The 15,719-nt window shown below is 40.5% G+C and overlaps 1 protein-coding gene across 1 annotated transcript in view; it reads right to left on the bottom strand.

Annotated features, from left to right (window-relative positions):
* Positions 1 to 2,980: 2,980 nt before the first annotated feature.
* The window catches only part of G2E3 (G2/M-phase specific E3 ubiquitin protein ligase), a 62,556-nt gene continuing 49,817 nt past the window's right edge, over positions 2,981 to 15,719 (bottom strand). The window contains exons 13-15 of the mRNA XM_073610285.1: positions 14,963 to 15,135; positions 6,891 to 7,099; positions 2,981 to 6,046 (exon numbers count right to left, since the gene is read on the bottom strand). Of these exons, the coding sequence (XP_073466386.1) occupies positions 5,817 to 6,046; positions 6,891 to 7,099; positions 14,963 to 15,135 (612 nt within the window). The 3' untranslated portion in view covers positions 2,981 to 5,816. The remainder of the gene's footprint in view (positions 6,047 to 6,890; positions 7,100 to 14,962; positions 15,136 to 15,719) is intronic.

Here is a 15,719-nt window from a genome sequence, read left to right as displayed (position 1 = left end):
TATCTGTAAAGATGCTTTTTTTTTTTTACTTGCACAAAGCTTTTTTTAAAGTAGCCCTCTGGTACTTTATGCTCCTCTTTCATTTGAACTTCCTCCTTTTCTCCACTAGAAGTCACACTTCTCCCAGTGCTCCCAAAGAGGCTACACTACCTCCAATACACCACAAGATGTCTCTCCTTCACCATCTTTTTTTTCCTCCTTTTGTCTAGAGATCACTCTAAAGACACCTTTGCAGACAAAGCTTTTTTGAAAGGCCCTACTGCTAAAACAAAGTTACAGATCGTAGAAAAAAAAAATGCATTGTAGCAAGTAGAAGGCAAAGAAAATGCTTCTGGTGTTAACGTATATGGATGGAATTTTGTGAACTGTTTACCTAATTTTAAAGCAGATCTTCACTGCATCTGAGCACCAAAAAACACTATTTAGTTCATTTTTAAATATTCCAAGCAAACTCCCCTATCTCTCAATGCTTTATTTTGTTGAGAAATCACTGAACATCGCTCTAGCATTTCCATTGCCTACCCATGACGGCATTCATTCCTCCCTTTTGCTTGTTCTAGTTACAAGAATGAAGGAGAGCCATATCTCTCTTTTATAGCGTTGTAATGGTCCTGTGGGTTGGATGACCAACCATGTGTATGCTTCCATGGATAAGCACCAGAAAAAGTAAGAATTACATTTTCCATTGTTTTACTGAGTTATGGTAACACTACAACACATTTGCTGTCTATTGATAGGTTAGATGCTTTGAAAATTCAGTCCCTTCCCTAGTAGAAGCTTCGGCATCTCTTCTACACTCTCTGACCACCAATGTCTATATTACACTCAAAAAAAAAAAAAGCCTGCTGGTTAGGCCAGGCCCCTGTCTTCTTGGTGCAATGGTTTGTGTTGCCACCTGATGCCGACTCCCTGCATTCCCAGCAGTACCCATAACTATCCTGTCAAATGTAGTCACTGTTTTGCCGCGTACACACAAGCGGACTTTACGGCATACTTGGTCCGGCGTACCGGAGTCCGTCTGACAATTAGATTGTGTGTGGGCTCCAGCTGACTTTTTTTTCTCAAAAGTTTGATGGACTTAGATTTGAAACATGTTTCAAATCTGTCCGACGGACTCGAGTCCGGTCGAAAAGTCCACTCGTCTGTATGCTAGTCCGACGGACAAAAACCTATGCTAGGGCAGCTATTGGCTACTGGCTATGAACTTCCTTGTTTTAGTCCGGTCGTACGTAATCACGTACAAATCCGTCGGACTTTGGTTGATTGTGTGTAGGCAAGTCCGTTCATTCGGAAAGTCCGTCGAAAAGTACGCCGGACAAAGTCTGCCGTAAAGTCCGCTCGTGTGTACGCAGCATTAGGGTATTTAGGCAGGCACGGGTGCTGAAGCTGCTTGAAAACAATAGTCAGCTGCAGAGATTCTTTCATGACCGCTGTTTAGCATAGCTGGAGGACTCCATCAAATTTTGTCTTGCTTGGCCAACAAGTCTCAGAGACCCTGTAAGATTGATGTATTAAAACTGCAGTGCAAAATCTGCGGCAGCTCTGCATAGAAAACAATCGGCTTCCAGGTTTTTGTTTTTTTTTTGTCAAAGCTGAAGTTAGAAGCTGATTGGCTACCATGCACAGTTACACTTAGTAACTAAACCCCTATATTTAATAACCCAGTGGAGAAAAATAGAATAAAAATATCCTGCCTGTGAAATGGAAATAAAAGAGAAGGGTAGTGTTTTCTTTCTGTTGCCAAAAATAAAAGGACCGCCCTAATGCAATGCTCAAGTAGTGTGAAGCCACCCCATGGAATGATATCCGAGCTGCTGGCAGGATACAACACGGTCCTACAAGAAATTTGCTATGGCACCACATCATATTTCTAACCCCAACTGAATTCCTAACTGCAAGTCACCACAAGCAAAGCAGGCCAGTATGAACATTCTTGATTCAAAAAATTACCCCAATCAGTATATAATATTGCTTATAAAAGTATGAAAGTTTCATACTGATCTCGTTTCCTATAAATGGACAGGCTTTGATTTGAATAAAATGGAGGACTGGAACCAGTCAGGTTTTTACCATTTCTGACGCTCAGTAAGGCTGGCCATAGACAGAGCAATTTTCTTTCCTGTAACCACAGGTCGCAGGGGGAAGCCATCCCTTCCAAGAGAACACAGTGATTACTGCTAGCTGCTATAATAGCATGTAAAACCTGACAGGCTGGTTGTACCCAAGGTGATCAATCAATCGCCTTGGGTACATTCAGCCTGCCCATACATGGTTCGAATTCAATTCAAACAGTACATGGCCGGCTTAAGAGATTTCTCCTCATTTACTGTCCTAATGACAATGGTTTTTTTCTAGACAGGAAAAGAAATTCTCCAAGTACAAGAAGACATGTTTTAGCAATAAAAGGCCAAGATATAACCCCTTTTAGATTCTTATTGCTCTGTCTCAGTTAGATTTTTTTCTTCATTCCCTGACTGGTTAAGCTGCAACAGTGAGGGTAAATCTCTCTAATAGCATCCCAGATGTCAGTACAAACCCTGACAGCTGTTCCAATCTTTCCTCACCCTATTCAAAATTATTTTGGCTTCAATTACACATTACAGATGCTGTGTTCTCTCTCCACCTACACTTGTTGTCAAAGTTGTTCTTTCAGGAAGCTTGAAGCACTAAACAGCAATAATGATCTTCCCTAGAATAGCCTCACCTCAGAATAGCTTTCCTAAAAAAGTTCAGATGATAGGAGGGACATCACTAACTCCAAAAACTCAGAACATATGGGTGGCTAGTAGACAGATGGGGACAACATCGGTTTGCTTTCACAAAAAAAAGTGTGTCGTTTTTCTACAGACCTGGAGTTATGGCCATTTAACATAGAAATGGTGATTACCCAAGTGTGGTCAGATGTAATGATTTATACAATCTACACACTATAAAAAAAAGTGTTAAGAAGTTCAAAATAAGAGGAAACTGAAAACAGCTGTACAATAGCATAAATACTGTAATATGTTACAGTCTTCCAAAATACAACACAAAATAACAAAGAACCTCAATACATAGTTTAGAACAATACCCCTGACAAAAATCAAAACAATACATAAAAAAAGACACACAACGTATAAATAAAATACAATCCTGCAGATTGGTAGCTTAATACTTTCCAAAACCTTGAACTGAGGTTAGGTTTGAACCAAGCAGGAAAAAACAAAACAAAAAAAAAAAAAAAAAAGTTAGCTTGGACTGTATTCCCGCTTGCTATATTTTTAACGGACCAAAATATTTTGTATATAAAAAAATCTTTGAGATCCACTTAAAGCAGACTTTCCAGTAAAATGCAAGGTTTGGTCACACTATCTGGGCCCCTCCCCCCTTCAAAATCACCCTATTAATAAGTATAAAATGTACCTGTAAAAATATAAAAAGAAAGTTAGGATTCATCCTTACCTCACCCCCCGTCTTCCACCTGCACAGGCAAGGATGACCTCACACTCCTTTCAGCTAGATCCTGGGAAATACAGAACAGCTGAAATCTAACAGGAAAATACTCTTGCAATGGACTGGAATGTCTTCTTGTGAGATTTTGCCTGCTCTGCATTCCCCCAGGAATCTTCCCATAGGCATGGTGGAGTCACACTCATCAATGTAGAAGACTGGAGGGAAGGTAGGTATAACACTGACTTTAACAAGTACATTTTATACCTTCTAACAGTAGGTGGTGTGTAAAGGAGGGGAGGAAGGGGGGGGGCAGGGCAATTTGAGCAAACTTTCCATTTTAATACAAGTACTGCTTTAATATCCATTTCAACAACATGCAGCAAAAGGTCATTTAAGTGACATTTGCAATTTGACAGGAGGCTTTACTGTTTGGAGAAATCCTATAAATGCATTCTGTCTTGCATTTATTTAAAAAAAAAAAATTTTTATGGAGTACCTCCTTAAAGAAATCTGTCCGTAACTAAGGGCCCTGCCCCCCACCGACATAGCAAACAGTGATACCAACCTGAATGTATAAGTTCTTTATGTCGACCTATACTATGTATTGTCACTCTCAAATATGTCATCGTTATACGTATTCACCAAAATGTACTCTGTTTACTGTAACTTTCCTTATGCTAAACTAAAGCTGTCTGAAAATGCAATTTGATTGTTGCCAATAAAATTTTTGAATAGAAAAAATAGAAAAAAAAAAAAAAAAAAAATCAATAATTTTACCCTTTTCTCATAGATATATAAAAAGTTATACAGTATTTATGGGATGGGAAAAATGCTTAAAGTGGATGTAAACCCGATTCATGGAATTTGACCTAGGCACATATATCTGTATGGTTTACTTATCTCCAAAGTCCTGAGTCCTGCGTCTTTCTGCGGTTTCGTTCCTCTGTTATCAGCATAACTTTTGAAAAGTTCTCAGAGACAGGAGATAAAAGCAGCCCGAGATTTGTATCGGGGCAGGTGCTATAAATAAATTAGCAGAGAGCTGGTCTTGTCCAGCACAGCTATGAAAGAATCTTTGTTCTTCAGCCTATGGGGGGAGGGACGTTGTGTGCCTTTCCTCCAATCAGCTGTCACACAGTGTATGCCAAGACTAGACTCCTACTGCTGAATGAGGAAGTAAAAATTCTAACATAATGTAATAAATCTAAAGAATATAGAAAGCTGAAGACAGCAGATATACATGTAAAACATATGTAGGGAGATTTGTTTCTACCCTGTGTATCATCTGAGGCTGTTCACTTCACTGGGTATATGAGGTTTTACATACACTTTAAGGATTGTTTATAAACTGAATTTTTACTTACCTGGCAATTATCTATCTTGGAGTACAGTATAAGATGCAGGCTCGTTATTCACAGATCCTGGGTTGTAGACTGGTACCTTCATGTGATTGGACACTGGCAAAGCTTTTGGAGGACACAACCCCTAGCCATCTCGCATAACCCTACTTCACCTTGTGAGTCCTAAACTTTTTTAGGAGCAATGCAGGATAACACAGGAACAGAGAGGAGCTTGGCCTGTGCCCTGTACTGTATTCAAAGACATGGACTAGGCTAACAGTAATTGCTTGGTAAGGAGGAAGAGATCCATTGGCTTAGGACATTAGCAAATACTTGGACTCCTGAAGTGGGGTAGGATTATAGGGGGCACCCAGATAGCACATCCTTAAAAGCTTTGCCAGTGTCCAATCACCTGAAGGTACACGCTAAAAGCTTTGCCAGTGTCCAATCACCTGAAGGTACAGGCCTATAACCAGGGTCTATGAATACCAAGTCCTGCACTGTATGATTAATTATCTATATACCTCCCAAAACTGGAAAAAAGTTGAAGTTCTTTATTCTCATGCCTAATGGCTGTTTTAGCAGCTTGATTATTTGGCAGCAAAGTCAAAATTAGCGGTCTATTCCCCAGAAACCTAATGCCTATTTATATCAGGATTTTTTTCCTATCCTTACTGTCTATCATAAAAGAGTGGAACATCACTCTTGTAAAAAAAAAAGATTTTTTTTAAAATCACAGAATAATACAACATACGCCTCTGGAAACAAAAAGCACCAAATATGCACCTAAGACACTAGGTCTGAACGATTTATGTAACCCTTAACATCAGTTCTCAGTTAGAAAAGAAACAAAAAAGGATTAACAAGGAAGTGCAATGTCCTCACATCCTCATGGAGGGATTGCACATACATATACACAAATATATGTATCAAATTGTGGCCAATCACTTCTGAAGTCATTGTTATGAGCCACATGTACCCTCCTCCCTCCAGGTCTCAGAGGTGTGACACAGCAGCAAGAAACACAACAAGAACATAAGAATGCTATGTTTTGCACAGTGCATCACATATGGCCTTGTCCATGCTTTTTCTGAACGCGCGGTAGGCATTCTTCCCTGGAACCTCAATACAATTCTTGTTTTTCCATGCTGTGGGAATGATAGGTGTGTAATGAAACAAAATGGATGGTTGTGGATGAAAACCAGCTGGAGGTATGTGGTCCAAACCCGTTGCAAAATTAAGAATGCTTTCCAGTGAAACAGAGGTGACTCCATCTGCAGATAATGAACACAAGTTACATTATAACACTAAATAGAGAATGCGAAAACATAAGCATTATAAAACATATTAAAGCGTTATAAACCCGTTATTCCAAGTTATTAAAAACAGGCACATCTGGAAAATATGCAAGGGAAAACACGCCTTTCCTGCCGCCCTCACCTCCAAAACTTCACTTAGATCACAAGAAATATTCATGTGAAGTCCACAGGAAAGGTTTCTCCTGTATCCTCTAAAACGCTCAACAGTTTCTCTTGCAAACGACCTTGTTTTTTCAGGATACAGTAAAAAGGCGGAGTTCAGCGGAAGGATCAAAAGAAGGTTAAAGCGAAGTTCTGGCCACATTTTTTTTTTAAATTGATCCGAGCATAAAGATTAAATTAAAAAAGATTATATAATTTTATCCGCCTTAAATTGCATCATTACCTGTAAGGAAATTATGCGATTTTTGATCACAGTACTGCCCACAGACTCCCGGGAAATTATGATACATTTCCCAGGAGCACAGGCGAGGGAGGAAATGACGAGGAGCTCCGCAGACCAGGAAGTGGCAGATTAGGAGGACTACATAGCAACAGGGCGATTCTGGCAAGTATAAAAAAAGAAATTTCCTCCAAATGTTTTTTTTATAGGTTTAGAGGAGTCTGATTATGAAAAAAAAAAAATTCAGAGTGGAACTCCGCTTTAACTGCCAAAATGACATATCCCTGCAGACTTTGCATGACAATTCCTCAGACAGTGGGAAAAGCAGTTACTTGCTTATTTTCCAGGTGGGATGGTTTTCAATAATTTCTGTTAATGACATAGTCACTTTACAACAAAATTTTAAACACAACTCACCTTCTGTGTCTTGAAGATACTCCTGCCAAAGGTTGACAGCGTTATACTTCCGAATGTTGGCTGGGTCTGCATAATGAGTAATGGTGAATAAGTCGGCCATAGCTTTGGCAGTTAGCCTTTCAGGCTTCATACACAGGATACTCCAAAATGCAGCTGGATAAGCCTGGATCTTCTCAAGTACACCTAGTGTCTGTAACCCCTGTTTAAAGCTAAAAAAAATAAATATAAAATTAATCTACAAAACAATTTACCCCCAAACATTTTACATGCAACAGATGTCTGTCCCTTTTGTGGAAAATAGATTGAACCCTTGTGTTTTGCTGTGATCATTATGGCACATTGGCTCCTCTGAAGGTCAAGCAGCTTGCTTCTGTTGACAGCAATGTAAAAAAACATTGATGAATTGTTGGCTAGTATGTTCCATGATTCAGAATCAGAGATGAGTAAACCTGAAGTTAAACTCCAGACAAACCACAAAATTCACTGATTAAAAACACATAAAGGAGCGGTTTTGCCTTTTTACAAATGATTTGTATTTGTCTACAAATTCAGTTCTGAAATTTACACAGCACAGACTTTTAGCAGGGTACCAAACTTTATTTTCTCTGCTGCAGTTCAGTAACAGTTGCAGGTCTCCCCCCTATCTTCAGCGTGTGACTGGAAGAGAAAAGAAGCAGCAGACAGAGGAGCATCTTTATCATTCTGCTTCTGTCCGCATACTCCTTGCAATCAGCACACCTGATTGGCTCCCAGTGCTGCTCCTCCCACTCACAATCTGATCTCTCCTGTACAGGGAGCTCTGCTGAAAACAAGTCAAATTCAGGTACATACATGTCCCTTCTGTATTGAACTGTACTGTAATTGTGCTGCCCCCTCTACATTGTGAAGTGCAGCGCAAACTGTTCGTGTGAAGAATAATAATAATAATAATAATAAATGACATGGGTTCTACCACCACCTACACGTGAATGGGACACTTAACAGGAAAAAATTAAAAATTAAAACAAAAGCAAAATCAACCCTCCCAGCAAATGGCACAGACATCTCAAAACAATATGTTAGTATGTCCCTACACCCTTAAACAGCTTGTTGCAGTGTACCAATCTCCTAGCGACAGAACTCCATAAACACCCCACCCTTGCACTGACCTGGCATGTCTGCAATCATACATTTACACCATAACATATCACCATCTCCTTCACCTTTATTCCCCACAGTTTGAACCTGGTTTACACAACGCTTTTAACTATTTGCGTCAGATAAACAAAACACGGGCACCACTTTACATCACCAATGCAGCATGGTTAATGACTGATCTTATGTTACAATACCCTGACTTCGTATCACTGGGGTCATTGAGGCTTTTACAACTCTCAAAAATCAAATCACTTTACCAACGTCACATAACCCAATTATGAGAGAATGTCAGAATAAAAGGGCAGCTATGGCATACTCCCTCTTCCATTGCTTCCTGGATCGATGAGAAAAAGATCTACGATCTACCCTCCCACCCACAACATAAAATGCTTACACTTTTGTACTGATCATCGATTAGTAACAAATACAAGAAATCGGGTACACGCCCAATTTCAAAAAAGTTTGGACACAGTGTAAAAGCTCACAGGGGAGTCTGGGCCATGTGGTCACAAGACTGTAGTCAACCTATCTAGATAAAATCCTTCCCTTTTCCCCAGCAGGTGTGAATGGAATTGGCAAGAAAATACATAAAAACAAAAATACTAATAGTGTGCTGTTCCTTTAAACACATGTAACTGTGCTGAAATAAATGAAGTAGGTGAATAAATCTGACTCAATCACCCCCTACCATGTATTCAATCAATAAATGCGAATAGTGTGCATAAATATGCTCTGATCATAAATTCAATGATGACATTTATGCAAATAAACGCCTTAATGATCTATATGACTGCTCAAACAAATTAATCAGTGTGCCAAAAAAATCAAAAAATCATGTACACACACACACACACACACACACACACACACACACACACACACACGCAAAAAACAAAAAAGGGATGGCCTCTTAACAGATCTGATGGATCCCTATTACAGAGATCAACATGGCTTGTATAGGAATGATCACAGCTGTAGAAATTTCAAATGGCGTGTCTTCATATACTTGCAGGGATAAACTAGATATATCCAGAGATCATATATAGAAAAGGGAGAAGCCTCATAGTGTAAATCAGCCAAACTTTCTATTAAAAAAGGTTAAAAGCTACATTTACATTGAGGGTAAAAAATTCAAGCATGAACTGTATTACTAGTGGTGGTATCACCCCTTCCAGCTAGTTCAAATAGCATTGCATATACACTCCATTCCCAGTAAACTAGAGTTGTGTGGAAACACTTCGGACCAGAGAGTATATACAACGCTATCTGAACTAGCTGGAAGGGTGATACCGCCCCGCTAGTAACAGTTCATGCTTGAATTTATTAACCTCAATGTAAATGTAACTTTTAACCTTTTTAATAAAACGTTTGGCTGATTTACACTATGAGGCTTCTCCCTTTTCTAGATATGATCGCTGGATATATGGCGTTTATACCTGCAAGCATATGAAGACACGCCATTTGAAATTTCTACACCTGTGATCATTCCTTCACAGGCCATCTCTGTAATAGGGATCCATCAGATCTGGTAAGAGGCCATCTTTTTTGTTGTCGGATCACTTTATTATTTTTTTGAGCACTGGTGGACTCGGAGTGGTAAATTTATTTACACATTTATCATTGCTAAATGCCTTTTTATTTAGTGTGTGGAATTGATTTTTGGCACACTGAATAATTTGTTTGAGCAGTTATACAGTATATATATATCACGAAGGCATTTATTTGCACAAATGTCATTGGTGAATTTATGAACAGAGCATATTTATGCACACTATTCGCATTTATTGATGGAATACATGTTAGGGGGTGATTGAGTCAGACTGATTCACCTCCTTAATTTTTTATTTCAGCACACAGTCACATGAGTTTAAGGACACTTTCACACTTAAGGTAGTGCTGCACGATTAATCGTGGAGAATCGTTATCGTGATTCTCCGCCCGCCGCGACAGCAACTCCGGATTTGTGCGATTCTGACCATCAAGCTGTTGTGAGCTGAAAAGCGCGCACCGCCACGCACTGATCGATGTTGTCCCCGGCATGTTTGTTTGTTTCAGAGCGGAGGGGAAGCCGGCGGAGCCAGCGTGCTGACGTCACTCAGCAGAGGAATGTGATTGGTCATGGTCAGGTATGTAATCTTCTTCACAGAAGTCCCGGGGACAAGCAAGACTGCAGATGCATGCTGCAGCACTGAGGAAACATGAGCAGCTTTACTTTTTTTTTTAGAATCATGGAGGGAGAGACATTTTATATATATTGAGAGAGGGAGAGACATTTTATATATAATATATATGAAATGTCTCTCCCTTTCTCAATATATATAAAATGTCTCTCCCTTTCTCAATATATATATATATATATAAAATGTCTCTCCCTTTCTCAATATATATATAAAATATCTCTCTCTCTCAATCAATCTCTGAATTAATCAATCTCTCTCTCTCAATCGCTCTCTCAATCAATCGCTCTCTCAATCAATCAATCTCTCAATCAATCAATCAATCTCTCTCTCCTAAAAAAAAAAAAAAAAAAAAATTACGTCATGAGAATCGTGAGAGATTCGTAATCTTTTTATTCTAAGCAAAAAAAATTGTGATTCTCGTTTTGGCCAGAATCGTGCAGATCTAACTTAAGGCATTTTTCAGGAGTTTTAGCACTAAAAATAGTGCCTGTAAAGCGCCTGAAAAACGCCTCCCATGCCACCCCAGTGTGAAAACCAAAGTGCTTTCACTCTGGGGTTGTGCGCTTGCGGGAAGTTACAAAAAGTCCTGCAAGCAGCATCTTTGGGGTGGTTTGGGAGCGCTATATACAGCACTCCTAAACCGCCCCTGCCCATTGGAATGCATGGGCAGCGCTTCTGAAGCTCCGCAAAATGGGCAATTTTAAACCTTTCTTCGGCTGGTAGCGGTAATTAAATGCGCCCCGCTATTGGCCGAAAAGCGCTGCTGAAGCTAGCTGCGCTTTACCGCTAACACGGCACGGCCCCAGTGTGAAAGTGCCCTAAAAAGGAACAGCGCACCATTAATATTTTTGTTTCGTTCTATTCCTTTCCAGCATTTGGGTTGCAGCAGTTCAATACCGGATGAGCGTAGAGATACATTTGTAGTTAACAAAATCCATAGGTAAACTCCCACGGAAAGAAATCTTAAGACCCCTTTTTCACACTGAGGCGCTTTTCAGGCGCTTTTGCGCTAAAAATAGCACCTGAAAACTGCTTCCCATTCATTTCAAAGGATGCTTTCACACTGGGGCAGTTCGCTGGCAGGGTGATGAAACAAGTCCTGCAAGCAGCATCTTTGGAGCATGTTTGGAGTGCTTAAAAAAAAGCTCATCAAAAATGCTCCTCTCCATTGAAATGAATGGGAAGAGCTTCAAAAGCCCCGCAAAATGGTTCTTTTTTCGCCCAACGTTTTATGGGCGCCTCAAAGTGAAAGGGGTCTTAGGTGATGGATGTGCCTCTGAAAGCTCTAAGGACACTAGCACAAAACTAGGGCTGCGCTGAGATGGGAGTATCAATGGGTGGACATCTGCTTTTTTTTACCATTGTCCATTTGACTGTTGGTGGCAGCATAACTCATGTAGTCATGAAAAGAGAAATGCTGTAACCTGCAATGTACAATTAAAGTGGTTGTAAAGGAAGGTTTTTTTTTATCTTAATGCTTTCTATTCATACGAATAGCACAATACATGTGATATGTGCATCGTTTCGTCAAAAATGACATCATACGTCGGGACAGATACATACACACGCTACTGCGCATGCGCGATGGCTGTCTGAATTTTAAAGGAATTGTTTGGATTGTGATATGCTCTCAGCTTTAAAGTTACAATCTGATGCAAGTGCAATACTTTTATTAAACTGCAAAGGAGATACAATATCACACTATGTGGAGTCTTTTTATTTCTATATACACTCCGGCTCTGAGGCTTCCTAATTAACGCGCCCTGATCATCTGTGAACATCTTAGTGTATACTATCCAAGGCTGTTGGGGAGAGAAGTTTGGACTTCTTTTCAGTGGATCATAGATCCAATCAAGCGCTTTGTGGGGGGGGGGGGGGGGGGGGGGGGCGGTCATTGGCTTTCCGGTAATCCTTCATCTTGTTTGTGGTGATGGGTATCACGCTGTCAAGTGTTTGATCATCATTTCCAAAGCACCTTTCCTTCATGGGACTTTTTCTGATTAAACTTTTTTTCTGTTTGCACAATATTTTTCACATGCAAAGCAAATACTGCATATAGGTTATATATTTCAACATTTAGATATGTTTACACTGTTGATATTTAAATGATTTCACGTAATTATAAATTTACTTGTTTTTGCACATATCACATGTATTGTGCGATTCGTATGAATTGCACTCCATTGTTCTAGTGCTGCACTTTATTTAACCACTTGCTGCCCGCCCGCCGTCATATGACGGCGGGATGGTGCAGCTGTTATCCTGGGCCGCCGTCATATGACGGCGCAGCCTTCCAGGCAGCCCAGGGGGCGCGCGCTCCCGCCGCATCGCTCAGGTCCCGATGCGCGTGCTCGGCGGCCGCGATGTCCGCCGGGCACCCGCGATTGCCCGGTAACCGAGCAGGACCGTGGATCTGTATGTGTAAACACACAGATCCACGTCCTGTCAGATGGGAGGAGACCGATGGTATCTTCCTTGTACAGAGGAACACCGATCGGTCTCCTCCCCTTGTGAATCCCCCCCCCCCCCCAAGTTAGAATCACTCCCTAGCAACACATTAACCCCTACAGCGCCCCCTCCTGGTTAACCCCTTCATTGCCAGTCACATTTATACAGTAATCAATGCATTTTTATAGCACGGATCGCTGTATAAATGTGAATGGTCCCAAAAATGTGTCAAAATTGTCCGATATGTCCGCCACAATATCGTAGTCACGTTAAAAATCGCAGATCGCCGCCATTACTAGTAAAAAAAAAAAAAAAATAATAAAAATGCTATAAATTTATCCCCTTATTTTGTAGACGCTATAACTTTTGCGCAAACCAATAAATATACGCTTATTGCGATATTTTTTACCAAAAATATGTAGAAGAATACGTATCGGCCTAAACTGAGGAAAAAAAAAAAAAAAAAATTGAATACTTATTATAGCAAAAAGTAAAAAATATTGTGTTTTTTTCAAACTTGTCACTCTTGTTTTGTTTATAGCACAAGAAATAAAAAACGCAGGGGTGATCAAATACCACCAAAAGAAAGCTCTATTAGTGGGGAAAAAATGGTAAAAATTTCATTTGGGTACAGTGTAGTATGACCGCGCAATTGTTATTCAAAGTGCGACAGCGCTGAAAGCGGAATATTGGCCTGGGCAGGAAGGGGGTGAAAATGCCCTGTATGGAAGTGGTTAAACATTATTCTTTTGCCTGGTAGCTGGGTTAAAGTGCACAGCTGCTGGTTGCCTTATTATTCTAAACGCGGAAATATTTTTCACATTTAATCAAAATCAGTGAGCCAATGAGGAGAGAGAGGGGGCGGGTGCCCCCATAGCAAGCTGCTTGCTGTGGGGTGACTCAACAGGAGGGACGGGCCAGGAGCACTGACGAGGGACCTGAGAAGAGGAGGATTTGGGCTGCTCTGTGAAAAACTACTGCACATAAAAAAGGATAGTATAACATGCTTTTTTTTTTTTTTTTTGTTTAAAAAAAACAAAGAGGACTTTAGTATCACATTAAAGTAGAACTATAGGCAAATATTTTTCCCCCCCAATTTGGATAGAGTAAGGGAGGGTTATAACCAGTGTCAGACTTTTTTTGCCATCTGTATCCCATTGGGGAAGATTTCCCTGTCACTTCCTGTCCCACAGCCAAACAAGAAGTGAGAGGAAATCCCTGAAAATAAGGAGAATCCCTTGGGACCCCCTCAGGTCACCAGAACTAGTGTCCCCCAATGAAAGATTTCCCCTCTATTACTTTTCTGGGGACAACCCAAAATTTGGGATTTTATTTTCAATGATAAAAGTTTAACAGGAAAAATGGAGAGGTTGAATCTCCCTAATGGGGACACTGATGGCAATGAAATTCGAATCCCTCTTCACGATTTCCAAAAACGTTAAAAAAAAAATTTTAAAAAAGGGAAGAAGGGGGAAGGAGGTTTGTCTTTAGTTATACTTTAAGAGGAGAATGGCCAAAGCTCTGTTTGCTATACTTCTATAGATCAAAGGGGTGCAGTTCGTTCTGCACTCCTATGACCCACCCGGTTTCAGCCAACAGCAGGCTAAAGTTCACCGTCGGCAGACGTCACTCAGCCAGGTCGAGGCTGTGGAGTGATTCCGACTTTAAAGTTGGGATAGACCCAGATGCCTTGATCGGCAGTTGGCTCAGCCTCTAAGTGCCGGTTCACACAGGGGCGACTTGTCAGGCGACCTAGTCGCCTGACAAGTCGCCTCCCGTTCTGTACAATGGAACCGTTCTAATAGGAGCGACGCAAGTCACTCCGACTTAGGAAAAGTTTCTGTACTTCTTTTGGGGCGACTTGAGGCGACTTGCATAGACTTCCATACAGAAGTCGTTTTGCAAGTCGCCGTGAATGTCGTGTGCAGGTCGCCTCGGTGAGGCGACCTGCAAGTCGTGCCGCCCCTGTGTGAACCGGGGCTAAGCCAACTGCTCCCACCCCCTCCACAGCCCAGCGCTCTGGTGAGCACTAGAGGGGCAGTCTGTCACTTTAGTGACAGACTTTATACTGAGAATTGAGTGATCAGTGGCCTTCGATTGCCCAGTTCTCAGCAGCGAGGGACAGATGCAGCATCAGACCGATGCTACATCCACCTAGGCAAATATATATATATTTTTTTAATTTTTTATTGCAACCCCATATTTCTCTTTTAAGAAAAATATACCTGTAACATTCCCCAGTAAACGTATGGCAGAACAGTATTGATCTTGTCAGTTTACAAGTGAAGAGGGTTGAAAATGAATTACCTTTCAAGTGGTTCCTGCACTCTGCGAATCACATGGTATGTTAGCATGTTCTTCACCAGGTGAACTTTATCACTTACATTCTGTACAAGGTGCAATGTATCAGTCTTCTGCAGGTAATCATAGTAACGGATAATAGCCGCCTTTAACTCATTAATCCTCTGGCAAGACTGAATCTATCACAAATAAGAAAATGACATAATTTCCAACACCCAATGGTAACATTGTCTGATTAAAATGAAAAAGTCTACACACCCGTTAAAATGTCAAGTTTCTGTGCTGTAAAAAAACTAATGAGACAAAGATAAATAATTTCAGAACTTTTTCCACCTTTAATGTGACCTATAAACTGTACAACTCAATTGAAAAACAAACTGAAATCTTTTAGGATGGGGAATTAATCCTAAAAAAACAAAAATAATAATGGGGTTGCATAAGTGTGCACTCCCTGTTATAACTGGGGATGTAGCTGTGTTCAGAATTAAGCAATCACATTCAAACTCATGTTTAAATAGGAGTCGGTACACACCTGCTATCATTTAAAGTGCCTCTGATTAACCCCAAATAAAGTTCAGTAGGTCTTTCCTGACATTTTCCTAGTCGCATCATACAGCAAAAGCCATGGTCTGTAGAGAACATCCACATCATCAGAGGGATCTCATTGTTAAAAGGTATCAGTCAGGAGAAGGGTACAAAAGAATTTCCAAGGCATTAGATATACCATTGAAGACAGTCATCATCAAGTGGAGAACTGGATGTC

Source organism: Aquarana catesbeiana, linkage group LG13, assembly GCF_042186555.1.
Source record: "Aquarana catesbeiana isolate 2022-GZ linkage group LG13, ASM4218655v1, whole genome shotgun sequence".
In the NCBI taxonomy this organism is placed as follows: domain Eukaryota; kingdom Metazoa; phylum Chordata; class Amphibia; order Anura; family Ranidae; genus Aquarana; species Aquarana catesbeiana.
Note: the sequence above shows the minus strand (reverse complement) of the source record. Positions and strands in the feature narration are given on the sequence as shown.